This window comes from Pezoporus flaviventris, unplaced genomic scaffold (assembly GCF_033815535.1).
Source record: "Pezoporus flaviventris isolate CSIRO_AGI_PZ_B2104156 unplaced genomic scaffold, CSIRO_AGI_Pfla_v1 ptg000031l, whole genome shotgun sequence".
NCBI classification, from domain to species: Eukaryota; Metazoa; Chordata; class Aves; order Psittaciformes; family Psittacidae; genus Pezoporus; species Pezoporus flaviventris.
In genome coordinates, this window is record NW_026892579.1 from 38,674,109 (window position 1) to 38,697,285 (window position 23,177).

Here is a 23,177-nt window from a genome sequence, read left to right on the forward strand (position 1 = left end):
CGTGACAGTAGCCTGCTTTCACATTCAGCATGCACAAAAACCCACCCAAGAAGGAAAAGGTGAAGTGAAAAGGTACAGTCATTCCCACTCTCCCGCATTCTCTGCAGATTTTCATTTCACATTCTCTCAAAATAACACAAATTGACATTAACAAATATTAATAGGATAGATAAAATATTTCGTAGGAAAATAATTCAGCAACCATTTATAGTCCTTTTTTTCTTTTTTTAATTTCAGGTTCTTCTCAGGCCTCTGTTTCTAATATGCCAGCATATGTTTCCCTCTGACATAAATCGATATTTCAGTTGCATGTGTTGACGGGCTTGGACTTTACCAGTTAGAGGCCTAGATGCTCACTGGCCCTCACTTAAGGTACGTTTTTTCCAGTACGCCCATCATAGCAACAGCTGCTCATCCTTTATTCCAGTAAGCAACACTGGGCCACTGGATTGTTTCTAAGTGTTATGTTCATTTTATTGTTTATTGATGGATGACATTTCAGCTTCTCCCTGCTGCAGTCCAGTGAATCCTGGTACACGATGGATGCAGGAACAGGTTTTCCTGGTGATGAAGATGCAACATGATAGTATCTTGAAATGCCACAGTGTTAGAGAGCACTCTGAAGTACTTTGTACATAACCCTAGTATGTTTGTGGCTTTACTAAGAATGCTGAATAACATGTAATATTTTGCCTTTTACAGAAAAGTATAGTAGGCAATGGTGAAAAAGATAATCTGTACAGATTATTGCTGACAGAAGAAAGAGATTTTTCTGTGAGACAAAGCACATCACAGTGCATTTTCCGGTACTAAACCCAGAGGAGTAATAAAAAGTATCTCTGAATTGCAATAGACAGTTGTTTTAAGTGGTATTATGCAGAACTTGCTTTCACAAAGCACAGTGTTTCTTAATTAGCTGTAGCACTGTGTTGAGAACCTCTTCCTTGGAAGGACTGGCATCTACCTCTTGGCATGAAGGATTCACCATCCTTCTGTAGGACTCTTCAACTCTATTTAAAAACAAAACAGGAGAAACAAAACTTCAAACTGCAGGGATATGAAATGGCATTAGTCATCAGCCTTGGAAGAAAGTGTTTGCAATGCAGAGAAAAGGGGAACAAAATCTAACATGAAGCTAAGAATGAAATCTACTTCAAAGACCAATAAATCATTAGTAACCATTACAATGCAAACCTCAAAGCACATAGTTTCCTTGATGTTGATTCCCAGAGCTCTATCCATATTCACATGGCATGGCACTGAAGAATTAGTTTCTTTGCAGCTTAACACTGCTGTATATATATATATATATATATGACTCTGGTCTAGCAGTACAGTGGATAGCCTGCTTCTAACACCTGCATCAATTTATCCAGAGCCCACTCAGGCTCCCCTCTCTTAACTATATGGCATGGCATTATGTGAGTGTGTTCACTGACTGATTTCAGCTTTACACTGCATTACAGAGTCGACACAACATTCAACCCTTTTCTCTGATCAACTTTGCTAACTGGATGAATACCAGGATGAAATACAGGGTGAAAACCTCCTTACTTAGGCTATTCTCATAATGCAGAACTCTCCCACATTTAGCCCATGAGGATGTGAATGAGGATGTGAATGAGAATGTGAATATAATTTTCTGTGTTCACACAATTAATAATACCAAACGTTCAGGCCACAAGTCATAAGACAAATCAAGCAAGATTCTGGATGTTCTTACCTCCAGACTGACATAATTAACTAATAGAAATAATCAAGGGCTTTCTGGTGGGAATAAGAAGTAACAGAATTAAAATATGAAATATTCTTAAATGGCAGCATGTTTCCTAGCTCACCTATCTCTCTGCAGATCCCACGATATAAACCATGTGTCCTCACAGAGATTCTGTCAGAATTAAGCAATGGATATTTTTAAAGTATGTCATCACCTGAAATTTTAAAATCCTACAGGCAGACTTCAGCTTTGTTACTTGTAGGTATGGACACTGACATTCAGGTGTCTATACTGAGCACTAGATATTTAAGTTTCCACTGCAAACAATGATGATCTAATTGATAAATTTGGCAGAGCCTAGACAGCAATTCAGCACACCCTGAAGTAGGAAATCTAGAGTGCAATTCAGTTGCTTAGGCAAATGTGTCTAGTACTGCTTGAGATGCTCTGGACTATCTCATTCAGCTGGTCCAGAAACGTTCACGGGTTCCGTATCACATCTGCCAGCCTCATGCAGGTGTCTCAGATCTTACAAAATGGCTCTAGATAGTTATGCTTAGATCACTGGGCTCCAAAAACATCTCAAGTCATATCAAATGGCTCTAGACACTTATGCTTAAACCTCTGAACTCCAAGTGGGTGGTAAGCTGAATCACTTTAAAGGCTCCATTGAATGTATTAACTATACTGGGACCTGGGACACTTAGCACAATTGAAGACATCTACAAGAGGAGATCTAAACTTTATTCTTTTAATCTGATGCTCAATTCCAGATTTTTCTGGGGAAGCTATATGTTTCAACTTCTTGCCCCACAGTTCTGGAAGTTTTAGGTCACTCTCCATCGTGACCTCAGTACAAAAGGTGCTGCAATTAAAGCAGCAAGTAGCAAAATACAAGCATTTTTAACTCAAACCTCCTTTGCAAGAAAATGCAGTTCTTCACCTGCAGCTTTAAAACACTTCTAATCAGAAGTGACAGAATTTACCTTCTTGGCAGCCATGAATCCTTTCAAAAAAAAAAAACCCAACCCAATCCAAAAACTTAGACATTGGAAATCCTTGTCCCAGTAATGTGAGTGGGACATTTGCTACTCATCCCACAGGAGCCATGATTGCCTCCATTGCCTCTATTTCTCCTTAAAGTGTACCTTTGGCGAAACAAGGTGTTAGCTTCCAGTTCAGCTTCCTCCTTTGTTTTCTCCAGGCCTCGACGCTGAAGTCTCCGGACTCGCTCCTCCGGGTCAACAGTCAGGAGAAGAACAAGATCAGGTTTAAGCAGATCGCCAGGCCACTGGTACACCTCATCATGAGCTGGTGGAAGATCCTGGACTTTCCCATTTATTTCAGTGGCAATTGTGTAGGCAGCTGTGCTGTGCCAGTACCTGTCAGGAAAATACAGAATGGAAGGAGAAACTTTAGACAGGACATTAATTCTTCAGCAATATATGAGACAGGTGTCACTATAAAGACAACTGCAATAATGATGACATAGGTGACACTGTGATTTTGAAGGGAAATGTTCTGTACTATCAATTATTTCTTAATTAATTAATGGATAATGAGTGACAATACTCAATGCAATTAATGTGAATTATTAAGTAAAACCTATGGCAGAAGCTACGTTTTTTGCAGAGTGTTCCAGATGCTCCTATCGAAAGAAGGTCTTCTCATACAATGAGAGGTCAAAAGAAGAGTTATATGTCAAAACTCAATACCCTGAGCCCCCTTTTTGCGGTTTCCATCCTACTTCATGCAACAGATTTGGCAGAGAACATTCAGTCTTCAGCTCCATGTGAATGAAGACAGAATTTATTGATGGCTATGCATTTCACTTGCATTTAACATTCCCACCACTATGAGGCCCTGTATTTTATATATTTATTTATGTATTTATCTATTTATATATAAATATTTATATATTTTTGAATAAAACCCACTGAAATGTAACCAAAATTTTGGTTAAAAATAGCTCCCACACAGATGCAAATAACTTCTATGTACATGTGCTGTGGAGGGGCACTACAGTACATTTACTGAAACAAACCAGGAGTGCAAACTGTATGTGGACTTCATGTATTAAGAGCAACATCAGAGCTGCCTACACAGTTAGTGAAAACAAGAAATAACATAAACAAAACCAAAAAAGTAGGAAGCATATTTCTGGCTTTACATCCTCAAAGAGTAAGTCTACCTAAAACTCCATAATTCTATCCTACCTGTATCTCAGATGCATCTAAGAGTTAGCATTGATCAGGAGCCCTCATCCTTCTTGGGCTTGTCCCATGGCCCTGGTTTGGCTCAGGCTGCACATCCCATACCTCCACTATTCCTAACAGAGGATGCAACACTTTTCATTGTGTCCTAAAGCCAGTTATGAGTATTACACTGATGGAAGTCCCATTCTTACTGTTATCATAAGTATTAATCTTTAGAAGATTTAATATTTACCTATATGCAAAGTAGCATATCCCCCCCTCCAAAAAAAAAAAAAAAAGAGGAAAAGAAAACCAAAGACTGCCATTAACAACTTCCACCTGTAGCACTGAACAACTGTATGATGCACTGCTATAAGAGGACTTCTTAAATATACAAACCTGTCTACGATCACAGGTGCCTGAGTGGACACTTTTGCTATTTCTGAAGCAAGAATGTAGTTGCCCGCAGCATAAAATGCCCTTCTAATGGGTGCTGGCTCATCATCAAATACTGCCCTCCACTGGCTGATGCAAGCTGGTGGGGACCTCAGCAGAAAGCCATTCAGGGTGTCCTTAACAGACTGGGTTACAGTGGTTTTGCCTGCATTTACAGAAGGGAACATTTGTTATGTTACACATCAGATACAACTGTATATCCTTTAAAAATTTAGAAATGCTCCTATCTGTTCACTTGAAACACATGCTCTGACACCCGACTATGTAATCTGAGTATCATGTGATGAGCTTTTCAGTGGGAAATGATCATGAGTCTGGTTGCAGGAACTATTACTCCACTTCCTCCTCCCAGGCCTTCCACCTCTCCATCTTATCACCTTTCGGTCTTCACACCCTTAAATGCACTAAACGCATGGGCAGTTCTCTATATATCCATCTATTTCTATAGATACCCATTTACAACATTTTTCTAGGTCACAGCTCATGTGGATGTTGCCACCCTGTCAGCCAATATTTTCTTCTTAGAGGGGATTTTCAGCTTTCTTTAACTGAAAAGTCAGAAAACAGTTATTCAAAGGCAACAAAAATCCCTGCCTGAGACAAACTGCTGCCAGCTTCCCAGACTACCAATATTTTACTTCGTTTATTTAAAAATCTCTCAGGTAAAAGTATGTTTCATCGTTTGCACAAGAAATTTGATTTCCTGTACTCCACTCTGTATTCTTTCATTTACTTGGATAAGGAATTCATGCTCTGAATGGGAATTAGCATAGATTGATCTCTCACGACTAAAAGAAGACAGGCTGGTCTTTAGTAATTCTTTTAATTTAACTTTAATTAGTAATTCTCTCAGATCTGTCACAAGTTTCCAGGATTTTCTGAATTGCTAAACCCTATGCCTGGCTGAAAGCCACAGCGGTCGCTCTTTCCAACAATTTCCCACCTGCGGTATTTCAGCCACACGCTGCTCCTACCTGTGGCGTCCAGCCCCTCGAAAACCACGACGGGAAATCTTCCCTTCTGCTGATGCGCAGGGCATTTCTCCAGCAGGTCGAGTAGCGCTCCGGCCTCCGGGATCCGCTCCGCGCACTGCACGGAAAGAGACGCAACCCTTCGCACCCCTGCCGTGGCGCCGCCCTAGGCAGCGGGCATCCCCGAGCCGCGGCACCGGCGGGGGCTCACCTCCTGCAGGCGGTCGCGGACGGCGGAGGCTGCGGGCGGCAGGGCGCGGCGGAGGGGGTGCGGGCCCGGCGAGCCCGGGGCGCAGAGCCGCAGCATCGCCGCCGAGAGCCGGACGGGAGGTGCAGGCGGCGGCCGCGCGGCCGGGAATCGAAACTGCCCCTGCTGACGGGGAAAGCGGCTGGAGAGGCCGGCAGGCAAGAGCCGGCCCTCGGAGGGGCGGGATTTTTGCGGCCCCCTCCCGCTTTACTGGAGTGAACGGGCTCGGTCTCCGTGAGAAACGGCTCTGTGCATGCATAACTGAAACTGAAAGTAGAAAGTGTAAGTCTTAGCCTCGGGATCTGACCCATTCCACCCCTCATTCCCCTCCCGAGCAAAAAAAAAGGTCACATTCCCATGGTCTGCAGTGGCTGAACCATGGGGTCTCCAAAATAAAACAAATAAACAGTAAAATGCATGAAAATAATAATTAAAAAATCACAAATACACTCTACTTTTTCAGTCTGGCCTGAAGAGACAAGCAAGTCATGAACCCAACGGAACTCTTTTGCTGTGTTGCAGTGCCCAAGTGACACTGAGCTGTGAGGACATTATTCCTAATTAAATCCTTAATAGTAAGACCAACAGGCTCAAACAATTTTGGAAGTAAAAGTACTTTTACAAGCCTGTGGTGTTTTCATAACTTGGTGATGGCCAGTTTCAGCTTCCATCTGCTCAGGGACAGGAGCTGGAAGGACTTGCCAATAGCCATAACACTTGCTTAGTTTCATGTCAACTGCTACGAATAATGTTGCCCAAAATGTGGATTTTGAGTTTCAAAAATATGTAACTTGAAATGCAGGAGAACCTGCACCTCTTGCAGAATCCTATTTCTGCATTTCAGCAGTTCGGAAACTGCCACTTAGAGATATCTAAAGTTAAAATTCTGATACAATTTCTGAAAGAATATACTCTACAAGCAAGTACAATCTGCAAGAAATTCCTCAGGAACTTGATGTCTTCCTCCGGCCAGCTCAAACAAATATCTTTTGCTTAGAGTTTCTGCAGGGAGAGGGGAACAACTGGTAGGCAGTATTGGTGAGACAGAGATCAGCTTACACTAGTCGGAAACTACCCGTGCTGAGGAAGATGGAGGAAGGCTGGGCCAGAGCAAGAACTTGAACACAGCCTTGAAGGCTCCTGAATACACTCTCAGAAGCAGGTACCAAAACTGGCACTTTTTTAAGGCAAAGTATGCCCTTTTTTATATCTGAGAACTCCTACGTCTTTCCACATCACTCCAATGGCTGTGGCAGCTGGGTATGGATGCCAGAAGACACAGTATAAAATACCATTCATTATACAAGATGCCAATTGATGGTAATATTAAGCACATATTAATATGCACTACTGAATCAGACCAGTGGCTCTTCTCTCCCAATATTTTGTCTGGCAGAATGACATGCTGCTCAAAAGCCTGGCATATCCATGGTCTCTTCTAGTTCTTATGCTCCTATAGGATCCACAGTCAACAAATTAGGAATGTTCAACAGCACATCTTAATCTCTTCCTTTTAGCACCTATTTATGGACCCTTGCTCATCCATCTATTTAAATCCCTTTCTGACTCCACAATACAGTCTAACTCCATAAACCCCCATGGTCTCACATTCCAGCAATGCACCTCTTGCATAACACCAATTTTCTTTTATAAGCTTGAAACTCATATTCTACTTGCTTCAACAAGTGCCTCTTCTAGTAACATTACTGACTTTGGGGATTAACAGTTCAATACTTGGTCTATTTATCACCTTCATGATTTTGTAAAACTCATTCAGATTTCCTCTTCAGCTTTTTCATGTCAGAAATGAGAGTGCCTATATCTTGAAGGCAGTTGATTCATCCCTTAAACATTTATATAGAAGAAAAACTTCCCTAACTCTGTGAGGTCCTTGATGAGATGTGGAGACCTGAACTGTACCACTAGTTAAGGTATGGCTACAAATACCGAAGTTTCACAGAGCAGCGAAACAATGCCACCTGCCTTGTTCTCATTACATTTTCTGGGTGATACTAAGCTTTTTGTTGACTTCTTTTTTTCTGCTGTCTCTCACAGAGACATTGATTTCAGAGGGGTAGCAACAGTGACTCCAATATCTCTTTCCTGAGATCCTAGTGCCACTGCCAAGCTCAGCCCCTTGTATACTCAAGGTTTCGATTATTCTTTCCTATGTGCATCTCCTTATCTTTCTCTACACTGAAGCTTATCTGCAGCTTTTCTGTTTATTCCTTTTTTGAGGTCCAATTGACTTGCAGCCAAGTTTCTTTGCAAAAGCATTTAAAAGCTGTCCGTGTTCCTCACTGACCTGTCTGGTCCCTTGCTCTTCATTTCAAATGTTTTCCTGATGCCACTCTTGCCTTTCCCCTCCCTGCTGTCTAAATGGAAAGAGCTGGCTTTCATTTTCTATTTCCCCTCCCACTGCCTTGATACAATCTTGTTTGCAAGCATTCATGAGACAAGTCAGTGGTGCTTCTTATTTATAATATGCTTATGAGATCATTTATAACAGACATGTGATGTCTGTCCTCCTGGCTAATTACTTAAAAGTATCTTCTTGCAAGATTTTAGGTCTTTCCTATCAGATTATACACAAACAGTTCAGGCAAAAATACAGGAGAAGAGAGCTGCCTTTTATGTCCAAGACAAGTTTTTGTATTTAAAATCAGTGTAGAGAGTATGAATGTCTTGAAATTAACTAATGGGAAGTATTTTTCAGTTTCTTCACAAGGGCTTTTATAATTTTATCTTCTCCATAGTATGAAATGATGCTGAAGAGCAAATGTGCAAATTATGTGAAAAACACTGTTCTGGAGCCTCTTGACATCTCTGAACGTTCACTGTGCTTGGACATAGTTACAGGGAAGAGCCATATGACCACTGAAAATCTTTTTGATCGACCCAAAGTGGAAAAAGAGGAAAAAAAGCCCCAAATTAATCAACCTGTCACTTTAAAAAATGTATCTAAGTGCATAGCCCTATAATGTAGATAAATAGCTGAGACACAGGCAGGAATTACTTATGTTTGAAGGCCCATTAAATGCATAGGTACAAAAACCAGACACAACTAGAACATAGCTGTTTTCGTGCACAACAAGCTTTCAAGAACACCAGTAAAGAGCCTTCCAGTAAGGAAAAAGGTCTGGGGGTAAAATTATAAGAACACAGAAGTTAGTATCATATTAGGCCAAGACACCCTCCTCTTCTGCCCACTGTTGGTGGCCAGTGCCAGATGTTTGGAGAAGAGTATGGAACAAACCCAGAAGGATCCTTCTCCCAACATCTTTTTTGCCAAGAAAGGTCAGACCAGATGGTCCCTGAAGTCCCTTCCAACCTGGTATTCTATGAGTCTATGATTCTATGATCTTGGCCCAGATTCTAGGACTCATCTCTTTCTATGCTCCCTGAGCTGGAGATCACATATACACCACGAAGGCCCATGGTGGGCTTCTTTCAAATGTGCCTAATCTGTGTATTTATATTGTGTGTTTCAGAACGTAATTTGCATGTGGGTTTTAACTTTGTCTTTGGTAATTTTCCCTGGATTGCATCCCAAGGAGGAGTGAGTCACTGCAAGTACAAGGTCCTTGACAGAATCCCATTTATGGTGCTAACGGGGAAGTCATCATTTCCAGATGGGAGTGGATCAAGAAATAATATATTAATCAAATGCTAAAAACTACATCTGCCATTGCATGACTTCCCTGGTTGTTCTTGGACCATCTGTGTTCATCAAAGGTGATATGATAATGGCTCTCTGTTAACCTTATTTGTATTACTGGCTCATGTCATGAATTTGCTTTCCCTAGGAGCTGAGGCACTGTGCAAGGAGATCAGGGCTGAGGCTGCATTAGGTCTAGGTCACTGGCAGCCTCAGTGTATCTTCTGCAATTCCCAGCCTTTCAGAATGTCAGGAAAGTTTCTGAGACAGGGTGAGCCAGAGGAAAATGTGTTACCTGCAGTAAGATCTCTACACAAAGCTATATGCAGTGCTCATGAACTTGGTGGCATACATATATGTACATATATACACACATATATATACTCAGTCACAACACAGTATGTCTTGAGATCCAATATTTGCAGTGTTGAGATTGTCTTTTAAGTTCTTACGCTCATCAGAAGTATTCCTAGGAAAAGTTTTCTAGTTCATAGGATGGAGAAAGGCTGTAATCCCTACATCTGCATTGGCTCAATTTTATATGAACAAAAGTTAGAAATGAGGTGAGAAAGGAATTTGAATTTGGGTCAAGAAGATACGAAATGGGATAGAGTTACTAACATACAGCAGAAGGGATGTATGGAGAGAGGGGGAAATGGAGCATAGCAGTCTTTGCCAAATTAATTGAAACACTGAAACAACCGAGAAGCAACTTCAAAGTCAGGTTTTAGTCTCAGCCTCAAGGAACTTGAAGGGCACATGGATAATTCCTCCCATGGTTACTCACTGCTGACAAGCTCTAAGACAATTCTGCAAAGCCTGGGGAACTGAGATGTTTCCCACCATGTTGCATCATTATACATTTGCAAGGTGGCATTACCGGGGTTAGACACAGCAAAAAGCCTCCCATCCCGCCCTATGGCATGAATGCATTCCAGTAAGAAACAGCTGGTAGAGATAACAGTATAAAATGGCTGAAGGGAAAAAAACAAATCCTCATTATTCACTGACCCAGGCATTATTAAGCCGTAGATCATCTCTAGGAAAGTGAAGAAAAGGTGATGGGTATTTAAGAATAGCAAATGACAGCAGTAATAAAAGAAACAGTCTTTATTCACAAGCAGATTTTGTTTCCCATTTAAGTTTGTGAACAGGATGAAGCCAGTTCTGATACCCCTTTTCCAAGGGGAAAAAAAAGAAAGAAATCAACATGAGGACAAGACTCTCCTGCTACATTAGCAGTTCTGCAGGCCAATGGAAGTGAGTGAAGCTCCTGTTTAAGCCTGCCATAGCCAACATGCAGTTGGTGTTGAGATTTGAGTACGGCAGCAATAGAAACACTAAACTGCCCATGCAAGAAAGAGGACAGAGTGGCTGAAGGCAGTGTGAGGCTGAAAAGCCGTGGAGGACTTCTGGGTGTCTAGACCCACTGGGAGTGCTGATAGCAACTGGTGCTATGATGGGCGTGCTCTTTCTCCAGCAACGGCTGCCCTGCCACTGAGGAATTGAGGAAGCTGGGAACTGGCAGCTTAGTCTCAGTCTCTCCTGGTGTTACCATGAGGGGCAGCCATCTGCCCCACCAACATGTCAGCTCACAGAGGTGCAAACTTTTCCTGCTTTTAAGGCTAAACCTATTTTCAGCTTGGTGCAAGTAGCTTTGCTTGAGGTGCTTTAGGCAGTATCAGAGACCAAGAATTAAAGAACCTTCATGTATTTTCTGTTCATGAATCTGAAGTCATCAGGCTCCCTAACCTGGAGTGCTCTGCAATGCAAACCTTCTTAAACTTAGGAGAGCTTCTGGCTATCTCTGAGAAAGATGAAGCACAGTTACACAAGCTCAGCGTTACCCCTGCTTCACGAGTCACACCGGTTTTGACCCCAAGAACTGAAGCCACGCAGTCCACACACATTAAAGGGGGTACTTAGATGCTCGATGTGCTCAGACCATCCACCAGCCTGGGCACCAGCCGGGTTTCCTGATGGCACTCAGTAGAAGAGATAAGGGGCTGGGGCAGAAAAGGGAGGGGATAATGTGGGTGTAGCACAGCGAGAGAACGAAAACATCGATTCCGGGCCAAGTTTCCCTTCCCCGAGAAAGGAAAACGAAACCGGTTGCTTCCCCACGCCCCAGAACGGCGGGATGGGGCGGGAGGGGACGGGGCCACCGTTTTTTAAGCACTGAGCGACTGGCGCTTCGCTGCAGCTTGCGAGCCGATCCGGGTCGAGCCTAACAGAGCCGACCCAAGCCAAAGCAAGCAGAGTCGAGCCGAGCCGAGCCGAGCCCAGGCGGGTCCAAGTAAAGCGCAGCGCGGAGAGGAGCGGAGTCAAGCCGAGCCGAGAGATGCAGCTGAGTGTGCTATACCGCCTGCCGCTGGCGGTAGCCCGGGCGGTGCTGGCGGCGCTGCGCGGGCGGCTGTGCGCGTTGTGCTGGAGCCTGGCTCCCCTATCTCGGCCCCTCTCCCTGCCCCTACCAGGCTGGCGGCTGGTCTCGGCCCTCAGCCCCGTCCCCCCGACGGGACCCCGACGGGAGCGGGACGACGACGACGACGCGTCCCTGATGCCCATCAGCGTCAATTACCACTTCACCCGGCAATGCAACTACAAGTGCGGCTTCTGCTTCCACACGGCCAAGACCTCCTTCGTGCTGCCCCTGGAGGAGGCCAAGAAGGGGCTGGCGATGCTCAAGGAAGCAGGTGAGTTCAGCGGGGTGATGAGCGGCAGGCCCAAATGGCGTGTAAAAAGTTATCCCTGGGTGTGCCCCTCTTCATACCGCTGCGGTTGCGTACAGACAGCGAGCGGAAGGAACGAGCAACAGGTAGGCTGAGGTTCATAGCATCTTTCTTTGGTCCTTTTCTAGGAATGGAGAAAATAAACTTCTCGGGAGGAGAACCGTTTCTTCAGGACAGAGGGGAATTTGTAGGCAAACTGGTCCAGTTTTGCAAGCAGGACTTGAAGCTACCAAGCGTCAGCATTGTCAGCAACGGCAGTCTGATTAGAGAATGGTGGTTCAAGAAGTATGGTAAGGAAAAACTGCTGTGCAGAGAAGCACTGGTGGGGTTTGGGAGCTCCTCAGGGTTTGAGAGTTCCTTTGGGCAGCCTCAACAAAAGATGGGTTTTGATGCAAGTGGGCGATGGTTTAGTTCATTTATAGGTTAATTTATAGTAAATGCAAATCAAACTTAAATACTGGTGAAATATTGTTGAATGTACATTTTCAACACAGGGAGTTTGTACTATTGCCTCTTTGGTATAATACTATAATAAAGTAATAGCTCAGACTGTCTTCATAGCTGAGGACATGGACACATACACACGCAAAATGTCTGTTTTGGTGCTGCAGCTGTGGATTTTGTGGTTCATGTGGTGACTCCACAGAATTCTATTTTCAGGCACTCTGTGACACATTGCAAGGAAGTGAAAATGGGCAGAGTCCTGAGAGCTTCTAACTGAGGGACTGAATATTAATCAATTTTTAAAACTTATTTTCAGGTGAATATTTAGACATCCTGGCAATTTCATGTGATAGTTTTGATGAGAATGTCAACATTTTAATTGGCCGTGGTCAAGGAAGGAAGAACCATGTGGAAAATCTGCATAAGCTGAGACAATGGTGCCGAGAATATGCTGTTGCTTTCAAAATAAATTCCGTGATCAACAGATTTAATGTTGAGGAAGATATGAATGAGCAGATCAAGGCACTCAACCCCGTGCGCTGGAAGGTAAGAAAGTAGTGTATATCATAGGTTTCATGTTCAGAAAAAAAATAATTATGAAGTCTTGGAGTTGTCTGAACCTCAAATGACCTCAGGCAGATCTCCAATTCCAGCCTGGGCTGCTGTTAGTGGACTTTTTCTCTGTGTTATGTAGTGTTGAGACAAGTTCTGTTTCTTTCTGCAGTTAAATGGAGCCTAGTATGTCAATAATATTTTTTGTTGTACTGGAAATTACTATTTCAGTGTATGTAGATCTAGGGGGTTTTATGATACTAAAAAAAAGATAGAAGGTATTTAACATTTGAAAATATGTCATGGTGCAGAGAAAATGAGGAAAAGTGTACAATGATACATTAGAGTTAAAACATCCTTAGCAATATATAAGTGTACATTAGACATTAATGTTCTGTATTAGTGTATTAGAGTATTAGTGGTTAGTGTGCATATATTACAACTCCTCCATAACTGGGATGAGTGGCTGATACCCCAGAGTGCTGTACACACTTCTATTCAGAAGGATCTAGACAGGCTGGAGAGATGGGCAAAAAAGAACTTTCTGAAGTTCAACAAAGGTAAGGGCACCTGGGAGCCAACAGGCATAAATAAAAACAAAGGAAGTTGCACCTGATTGAAGAACATATTAACTGTGAGGGTGACTGAGCAGTGGAATAAATTGCCCAGAGATGTTGTGGAGTCTCCTTCCCTGGAGATCTTTAAGACCCATCTGGACACAATCCTGAGTAATGTGCTGTAGGTGACCCTTCTTGAGCAGGGAGGTTGGACTAGATGATCTCCAGTGGTCCCTTTCAGCCTCAACCATTCTGTGATTCTGAGATTATATTTCCTACTCGAAGTGTATGAAATACATTATCAGTTTGAAAATGGGTAGATATACTGTGACTTATAAATATGGGGGAACTTGTCGAGTAATATCATATTATTTGCTTCATGAAAATTGGTATACACACATGATTTCCCAGAAAAAAAAAAAAAAATCTGTAAGTGAAATATTGTTCCTACTAAAAGGGTGTAAGGAAAATATGACATGCATCATAATATTTTATCAAGCTTCCTGGACTACTTTCTTACTGGGGTTACAGGGCACGTTTATGGCAAAGGCACCTTCCCCCCCCCCCCCCCCCCCGGCCAAGTCTATTCTGAATTCCTGTTTGAGGACTTGACTTTTAGAAGGAGGCTGTTAAGTAGACAAACTGTTACATTTTGTTTCTGGGGAGTCATCCCTATCTTTCCTATGACCATGTGAAGCTCATTAAACTTACAGTCACCAATCAGGTTAAAATCTTGAAGAATAAAGATTGAGCTGATAGTCTGCACTGTACATAGTACTTACTGGCATTTATAATATAGCCATACTATTTGAGGTTCAATCAGAAGTTTATTTGAGCTTTGATTATCTGTGCCCTTATTAAGACCAGAGCAGTTAAGATTTCTGTGGAAACCTGATCAGGAGCCATGACTGTGTAATTACGTTTGGGACTATGTAATGTTAATTTGCTTACAAACAAATCTTCACTGTACCCTTCATGTAGTATTCACTTATCACAGTTTCTGAGAGTGTGGCTCCACTGACAGAAAAATTAAAGACATTGCTACTGAGACAACTGAAGGTTTTTTGCCAAGATGACAGTCTCTTATCCTCAAGACAAGTGGAAATAAAATCTTAACCATGTGCCTTCTGTTTTCAGGTATTCCAGTGCCTGCTCATTGAAGGGGAGAACAGCGGTGAGGATGCCCTGAGAGAAGCAGAGAGATTTGTTATTAGTGATGCAGAATTTGAACAATTCCTGGATCGCCACAAAGATGTCTCCTGTTTGGTACCTGAATCTAATCAGAAGGTAAAATTGAAACTGTCCTTTTGTAACTTTATTTTCAAATAAAGTTGGAAAGATGGAAAGGAACGAGACACTTTCATGGCAGTTAACGCTTTCCCCATTAGCGTTGGCTTCAAAGAGACACGGTCCAACTTTGTCAGCAAGTAGATTTGTTATGGTGGAAGCTGAGTTTTTCAATTTTCTTTAAGGATTTTTAATGAGCACAAAGTTATTAATAGAGGAGTAAAACCTCGTTGATCTCAGTCCTGCAGAAACTAGTGGGAGTCCTCTCACAGTGTTGTGTGGGCCTTTTCTCAGTGAGGTAGATGTACACACTGAAACTGGAGAAACTGAGTTTTCCGCAGCTCAGAGATGAACTCTAAACAGTATTTAAGCCATTTGGAATTGAATAATTCTTCCACACCAGGGCACAAGGTCCTGAAAAAGTTGAATGTTAATGTAAATGCACTTTATATTCCAAGCATAGTTTCCTAATAGAGATTCACCATGATGTTATGCTATGAAAGTGTCTCTGACCTGCAGGAACTAAGATATCCCAGTCAGCATTATATTAGGTACTGAGGAACAAGAACTAGTATTTTTGCCTGATACATCTTACTGGTACTCCCTCCCACAATAAAATCACCTTTTAAAATTGTCTATCTGAACACCTTTGGACTACACTTTCAGGCTCTTTGTTCAGAAGTAGATTTCTGTTGCTATTACAGAGCCCAGCAGTTAATTTGATGAGCTGCCATCCAGTTTACATTAGCTGCAGTGAAGGACATCAATGCCTAAGGGTGGAACTCATGATATTTTGTAAGATGACCCTATATATGAGGAGAGCTAAAACTCACTGTTAAGAAAGTTTATGAACTGAGTGAGGAATTACTAAATTGACCCAAGCGAAGGAATTCTTAAATCTCCCATTGAGATGGGAGAGATGTTCCTTTTCCTCCCCAAAGATTATGATTCTCCATTTACAGTTTACTTCTTAATGTATGGAGAGCTCAAGTGAGGAGGCTGAGTTGCCTCTACTATGTAAGACATACAAGTGGGACTGTACAATCTAGCATTTGAGGCATTTTGTGATCTGGGAGATTACCTTTGTCTGCTGTGTAATAATTAAACATCCCAGCTTAAATGGTCACTTTATTTGTTTGGAATATTATATAACCATTCCTGTATGCAAAACTGTGTAAATTCTGCTGGTATAAAAGTTAGTAGAAAAGTTGGGTATTATTTAAAACACTTTTATCCAGTTGTGCACCACATTTCAGTTAGACACTTGAGAGGTAATATTCCAAGAGTTACTGGTTTATTCATGAATTAAATCATGATAGCAATCCTGTAGTTTATTTCTATAAACTTGATCCAAGCTCACTGAAACAGTGGTAAGATATTACCTGTTTCAAATGATTAATAGTTTGTATTGTCCTTGATGTTTCACGAGAATTGAATTTTGGTTTGTACATTAATTTTTTTTCTTTTGGTCTATTACAGATGAGGGATTCGTACCTCATTCTGGATGAATATGTAAGTTTTTGTTTGATACTTGGTATTTGTATGCTAATATGTATGTCTATATAACAGTGATAACCAAATCAATTTACTGTGCATTCTATAAAATAACTTACCGTGTAGTACAAGGAACAGATGTAATATCTTCCCATCAAACATATTAAGAACTTAATAGTAAGTATGACCTAAGGAGAAATTGCCATTGGGTTTATATATAATCATTGCATCACAAACCTTAAAGTGTAGATATCTGTCTTTGTAGGATGTCTTTGCTGTTTAATTTAAAAATACAGAACTCATCCTGAAAGTTAAGTTTCAAGGAGCCTGCTTAGTTTACATATAACTGAAGAGGAAACTTTTAATCTTTAGCAATTATGCTAAGGCTTTATTCCTGCTGAGATGTGTTGATGTATCTGACTGCAAGCTGCTGAGCTTTCTAAGGACTAAGTGAAATTGTTCATGCACTTATGCAGGCTTTCCTGGCATTAAAGAGCAACTTGTTTAATTCTGTAGAAAAATTAAGCTTTTACAGACTGACTTTCTAACATCTTATCTATTGATGTTCCAGATGCGTTTTCTGAACTGTAGAAATGGACGGAAAGAGCCTTCCAAGTCTATCCTAGATGTTGGTGTAGAAGCAGCTATAAAATTCAGTGGATTTGATGAGAAGATGTTCCTTAAAAGAGGAGGAAAGTATGTGTGGAGTAAAGCAGACATGAAACTGGACTGGTAACTCAATATACTGAGTTAGGGCAGGTGCATTATGTAAAGAAAATGGGTGTATGTATATGTGCCTGTATATATATGTATCTAATGCTTTTAACTACACTATGTGTATTGCACATACTGCATACACAGTATAGTTCTGTATGTGAATGTGCTAAATATTTTAGAACGTAGACTATGTTCTTATCCATTGTTTGGTTGAACATTACCAAGTAGCTTGAGAGCTTTCATATAAACAGATCTCTGAAATCAACTTTCTAGTCCATTGTATGAAGGACTTAAGGGCAAACCATTAACATAATGTCACACAGGAAACAATTTTAAGATAATACGTAAGTGTGCATGCCATAAAACAAACCAAAACACACCCTAATGTCTAATTTATTACAAACAGCTTTGAGAATGGATAAGTGGAATTAACGGGGAACGTTAGTCTACTTCGTTCATATGTAAAGGTGGATTGCAGTTCCTCGCTAGATCACAAGAGGGCCAGCTGGCAGTCCTAAGGAAACCGCCCTCGTTTTTGGTTTTCTGGCAATTAATTTTTGGTTTTCTGGCTTTATAATTACAGTTTTCCAAACTTAATTAGTTCCCCCCTCCTCATGCTCTGTATGAAGGGTATGGGGATAAGCACTGCACAAAGCCGAAGTGAGCTGGCACTACTCATTTGTCCTGTCTATTGCACTCAATGCATGGACTGTCTCATAAATTTAAATGTTTGCACCAGCTGGGAGCCAGCATGCATTAATATACCATGTAGAGAAAAAACATCTTCTTTCATTTTTCTGATAGTGATAGTTAATTTTTTTTCCGCTATTTTTGAGAGGAATGTTTTGCATTCACCTAAATATAGGGGAAGGTGCCTAAGTAGGAGCTGCTACTTCTGAGTAAAGGAAGGTGCATCTCTGAATACACTGTGAATTTTTTTCCATTTATAATTCCTTCAGTTTCTATTTTTACTATCCTAACTAAATATACTTTCTCTGGTGCTCTTTTGTCTCCTTGTATTTTGCATTTTGCAATCACAACACTTCCTAAGCACTTACAGTTCAGTATTTTTTTTCTTGCATTAATACTAAGTGACATTTAAAATGTGGCCCACACACATTAACCCCACAGTCTTTTGGCAGCTCTTTCACTGACCTCAGTTGGAGGTCTGCCTGAGTAGCGAGTATGGGCAGCACAAATTTATGTAGCTGGGGTTTGATTTCCTCTGCATTCCCATTGCTCAAATGTTAAACCCAGCCTCTTTCTCAGCATCTACACTGCATTATAGAAAAGAAGCATTTTCCTTTGCTACTGGCTCAGTCCCAGCATGGGGAAAGATTTAGTGCATCAATGTACCAGTAAATCTACCAGCTTGCTGCTTCTGCAGAAAATGCCAGCTGTATCACAGCACACAGATGCGAGGCACACAAACTCCCATTCAGAACCAGAAATCCTGCCATTCTTTGCTTTGCATTTTACTCTATAAAGGGCTATTCTTTTGGTGCAAGAGATCCTCTGTGCCTACGGGGGAAGCTGTAAAGTAAACAAACTGGAGCTGAAAATGTGATAATCCTGTAAATAATGTAAAGACATTGAAGATGGCTTTTATCAGAATGTTCTAAGTCCTTCTTTTCTTAAAATCTTAAGGATTTTACATTGCCTCTTGTTACCAAACAGAATTAAGATAAAGTTGCTGCTCTGTGTGATACTCTTTTCCAAACAAAATGGCAGTCTTGTACATTGGAAATTAAGAACTTGCATAACAAGTTTTGACAGACAATCACCGTAGTTAATGAATAGCTGTCAGTATTTTTTATATATACAAAATTAATTTTTTTTGTGTAAAATCTCAAAAATGTTTTTGGCTACAGCTTGGTTAACCTAGGTTTTTTTTTCTTTTTTTTTTTTAAATCTATAAACACAGTTCACATTGGACCAAAAATGGACTTTAGGCTTTCAGTCTGCAGTGAGGCCTAACTTTCAGCATAGGACTAGAAAATTAATACTGAATTTAGTACAGCTACTCCCAGGCTTAGAGAGTACATGTACATTGTGACTCTTAAGGGTTATGATTTGAATTTAAGTCCTGTAAACACAGATATGCTTAATTGCATTTTCGTGTGTAATCTCCTGGTACTGCAACCAAGTGCTTGCTAAAGATGCTGAAGTGCGAAGGAACTTTTACTGTATTTTGCTAATATTATACAGCTGTTCATTTGTAAAAATTGTTATGAATGACTGTTTGGGAGAATGACCTCAGTTGCAATTATGAATATATCTTGGGTAATGAGTAAAACTGTCATTTAAGATGCATTTTAAGATGCCCTCTTTTTCATCATGAAATACATTTCAATGTCACAAATGATGGAATTTTTAAATGCTGTCATATTTCACTTTGCACATTTCAATAAATATATTTTCTTAAGTTTGTCCATACTATTACTATAATTTTTTGATATAACCCAGAACCATACTAGCAGAATGTGTGAATGCATGTACAAGAGAGCTGTAATTCTGGGTGCAATCTGTAGTTAGCATAAGGGGCTGCTTGCACGGTGCCAAGGGCATCTAGGCTGAAAGGGAGAACAATAGCGGTGATTCTCCTTGTGATGAGCAGCATTTGTTACAAGTTTCAGTGGACTGGGCTGTGCTGGGAGAAGATGGTTAAAACACCTTGTGCTGTTTGGATGACAGGTGTTACAAAAGCCACAGCTATCCATAAATATCTGAGGACAAAAATAGATGATCTGCTATGGTAAATAAGAGAGAAAGGGTAGTCAGTTTAGTGGCATAAAGACTTTAAAGCTCATCAGTCTCCAGGCTGCAGTATCAACTCTTGTACTAGGCAACCTGAAATTGAGCTTTCCATGGTAATCGGTTGTGTGTGATGGGAGGCTTAGCTTTTCATTCCCCCTTGCTTTTGACATCTTTATTCCTGGCTATTGTAGTGGAGCGAGGGTACGCAGGAGCAGAGCTGCAGCCAGATGCACTACGCCTTTTGCGATCCCCTGACCGTGGTGCTCCCCGGAGGCTGCTGTGTGCTGTCACCCCTGCGATGGGTCAGGCAAGGGCGTCAACCAACCAGACCGCTCCTTACTCATCTCCCCATCTCGGGGCTCTTCCTTTTTTGTTACCGCGTGTTACAGAAGAAAGCCCGTGGTTGCTCTATACATCAACCAACAACGGGAAAGCAGCTGGTTTTGCTGAGCATTGCTTGCAAAACAGCCATGCCCATCACGGTTTTCTTACGTTTACCTCCTTCCTTTTCTTGACAGCGAGGCAAACCCTTCTGCCCTCCTTCGTAAAATCAATCTCCCATTGTTTCTCTCCTGCCGCTGAAAGATGTGCTGGGCCCGGGGGGGCGTCACACTAGGGCAACCGGAGATGCGAGTCCTTGGAATAAATCAAAACAACATGGGAAAACCGGCGGCGCTGCGCGGCTCTGCACGGCTCGGCCCCCCCAGGGAGATGGCTGCCCGGAGCACACAGGGAACAAGCCCGGCGCTGCCAAGAGGGAAATCCCGGGATCCCCGCGCCCACCGGGCCGGGAGGCTCTCCCCACCGCTGCCGCCAGGGGGCGCCGCAGTGCCCGACGCGCCGGAGCGGGGCGGCTGCTTCAAAGGGGGCGGCGGCGGCGCGACGGTTAATGGCGCCCGCCCAGCTGCGGGCGCGCCCGCCCCCGCCCGCCCTCACCACACCTCCTGCGCCCCCGCAGCAGAAAAGCCCGGGAGCGGCGCCCCTCGCGCGCACTCCGGCCCCGCGGCGGGGGGGACACCATGCGGTGGGCAGCGGGATAGCGCGGGGTGTCGCGCGCACCTTCCGCGGGCCGCCTCGCCTCGGCTGGGGCTGCAGCCGCAGGGTAAGGTGACCCGGGCAGCGAGCGGGCTGTGAGGGGTAGCCGAGCGCGGCGGGAGGGGTGCGGCCGAGAGGTGGGGGCTCCTCCGTCCGCCCCTCTGAGCACTGAGGGGTGGCGGTGTCTTTGCCGCGGCGGCGGGGCAGCCGCGTCCCCTTAGGTAGAGGGCTCTGCCTGCCGCTTGCCGCACACATGCTATCGGCGGGCTGCGGGCCTCCCCCGAGGAGTGCTATGAGCGCAGAAACAGCGCGGTTCCCGCTCTGCTGTGCCCCTTTGCCGGGGAGGTTGCGCTTCATGCGGGGCGAGTGTGACGGTGTTGGGAGCGGTACCTGGCCGGGAAGGGTGCTGGCGGAGATGCTTGCCTGCAGCGGGTGTTGCCGGACACGCAGTGAAAACGCTTCCTTGGGCTCGTGTGTTTTATGGGCTGTGATTGCCATAAATGAGCTAAAGCCTCGTCAAATGATCTAGTGCCTTGGGGTGCAATAGCCGCTCTTGGAGAGGGTGAAGGGAAAAGGGGGTGTGGATTGACATCTATAGCCGCCGTGGTCAGATGCAAGTGAAGTGTGCAGTTTGAGGATAGACTGGTTTGCTTCGGTTGCACCGGTGGGAAAAGTAACAGTAGGACTCGTTTAGGTTTGGGTTTTTTTGTTGGGTTTTTTTTTGGTGGTTGTATTTTTCCTTCCTTCACTGTGCTGAAGAGATGCTACCGTTTACTTTTTTTATGTGTTGCAAAAAGGTATATGTAGGATAATAAGGTGGTTCCCCTACTCCCTGGATCTCCAGTGCCGTTTTAAACCAAGGGTATCTTGTGCCTGAAAAATCAGGCCCTAGGATCACCTTGTTTTAGTTGCTTCTATCGAGCTGGAATAGGGAGTGTCAGTGGGGCAGGCTGGTGGAATAAGATAGAAGCTGCTTGAGTTTCCACTGTGTTATTGGAAATACTGTAATTTTTATCCTGGAACATATTATTCTGTGTTTTACAACAAGCATGAATGATGATTTATATATAGATCCATTTGTTTATATTGTTCCCTGTGTAGCCAAACAACTGTTCGCATTGTGAAATGGATTGCTTCATTTTACATCAGCTTATCAGTGCTGACCCAGGAGCGGCCACAGCTGAAGTCAGTGCTCTTGGGCAGAGTACTACTGGAGAGATTACACTGGTACTGTAAACTCCTGGTTACTGGACTTTGCCTATGTGTGCTCCTCTTATAGGCCTGAGATGTACTGAAGGGGGGAGTGGGGGGCGTGAGAAGAGGCTGTGGATATGTTCTGTGCTGAGGGGCAGCTACTCAATGCTTACATTGGACTTTTCAGTGTGGGAGAATTTAAATTGCTGCATCCTGGTAATGCCAGGGCAAAGTGACCTGACTTGAAGTTTATTAAATACCTAACTGAAGCAAGATCAAGTGAGATAAGAGTGATGGTTGTCGTTAAACCTTTGCTTTTGCTTAGGAGCTTTTTGAAAAAGACAGGATTTCCCTTGGCCCCAATGAAGTTTCATTCCTCTATCACTCTTTTCCCTGGCCATCGTGTTTCATTATCCTCTTGCGCAATCTATATGTTATGAGGGGGAGAAACCATCTGCAATTGAAATAGTAGCACAATGACGGATGTTTCAGTCTAATAAAGCTACTCTGAATGAGACCTGCTTTAGATAAAACAAAGGGTTGATTTCCCCTCCTTTCTAAATCACCCTTATTCCTATTCTGGGAACTGCTAGATCAAATCACATGCTTACCATCTGCAAACAGTTACTGTATATTTTTGCCCTTGAAGCACAGTAGTATGTTACCTTCACTTAAAACCTGGACTTTGCATATTCAGTATTTAAATACAATAATTTCTGTAATAATAAAAACCCAACCTATATATTTGCTTAACTGCTTTTGCTTGTAACTTTTTTTCAGTACTACATTCCAAGTCTTTGACACATTTTCTGTGTGTTTTTTTTTTTAATAACTTTTTACAACTTTCCTTTCAGTTAAGCCAATGGACAAGGACAAGGCTTCTGTCTTAACCAGGAGTTTTGGCTGCAGTACCACACTGGGGGTATGAATGGCTGCAGTGTATCTGCTGTATTTACAAGAATGCTCTCATAGGCTGGCAGAAAACTGTTGTTTGCCTTCCCAGTGCTGATTCAGGGTAAAATAACAACTGATCATCCCACAGCTTGATGCGTGCATATAGACCTTTTCCCTCCTAGGGGCCTGATGTAGCAGGGGAATTGGAACCTGTTACATTTACCACTATGTTTCCTGTGGAGTAGTGTTAATAGTTGGACAGTTGAGTTAGTT

At 42.7% G+C, this 23,177-nt stretch overlaps 3 protein-coding genes across 4 annotated transcripts in view; 2 read left to right on the plus strand and 1 right to left on the minus strand.

Annotated features, from left to right (window-relative positions):
• Nucleotides 1–514: 514 nt before the first annotated feature.
• Nucleotides 515–5,828, minus strand: CMPK2 (cytidine/uridine monophosphate kinase 2). Its single transcript, XM_061460765.1, has 5 exons — nt 5,551–5,828; nt 5,343–5,457; nt 4,312–4,513; nt 2,866–3,099; nt 515–1,010 (listed from the first exon to the last, which is right to left on the minus strand). The coding sequence occupies exons 1-5, from the start codon at nt 5,644–5,646 to the stop codon at nt 890–892; spliced, it is 768 nt and encodes a 255-aa protein (XP_061316749.1). The 5' UTR covers nt 5,647–5,828; the 3' UTR covers nt 515–889.
• Nucleotides 5,829–11,577: 5,749 nt separating this feature from the next.
• On the plus strand, nt 11,578–19,043 carry RSAD2 (radical S-adenosyl methionine domain containing 2). The gene is made up of 6 exons (XM_061460764.1): nt 11,578–11,937; nt 12,102–12,263; nt 12,734–12,963; nt 14,664–14,813; nt 16,293–16,325; nt 16,879–19,043. The coding sequence occupies exons 1-6, from the start codon at nt 11,586–11,588 to the stop codon at nt 17,041–17,043; spliced, it is 1,092 nt and encodes a 363-aa protein (XP_061316748.1). The 5' UTR covers nt 11,578–11,585; the 3' UTR covers nt 17,044–19,043.
• A 1,685-nt stretch (nt 19,044–20,728) lies between these two features.
• Nucleotides 20,729–23,177, plus strand: part of RNF144A (ring finger protein 144A) — a 68,965-nt gene continuing 66,516 nt past the window's right edge. The window contains exon 1 of one of the 2 annotated variants that reach the window (XM_061460761.1): nt 20,729–20,883. The gene's annotated coding sequence lies outside the window, so the exon portion shown is untranslated. The other variant, XM_061460762.1, reaches the window with a different exon arrangement.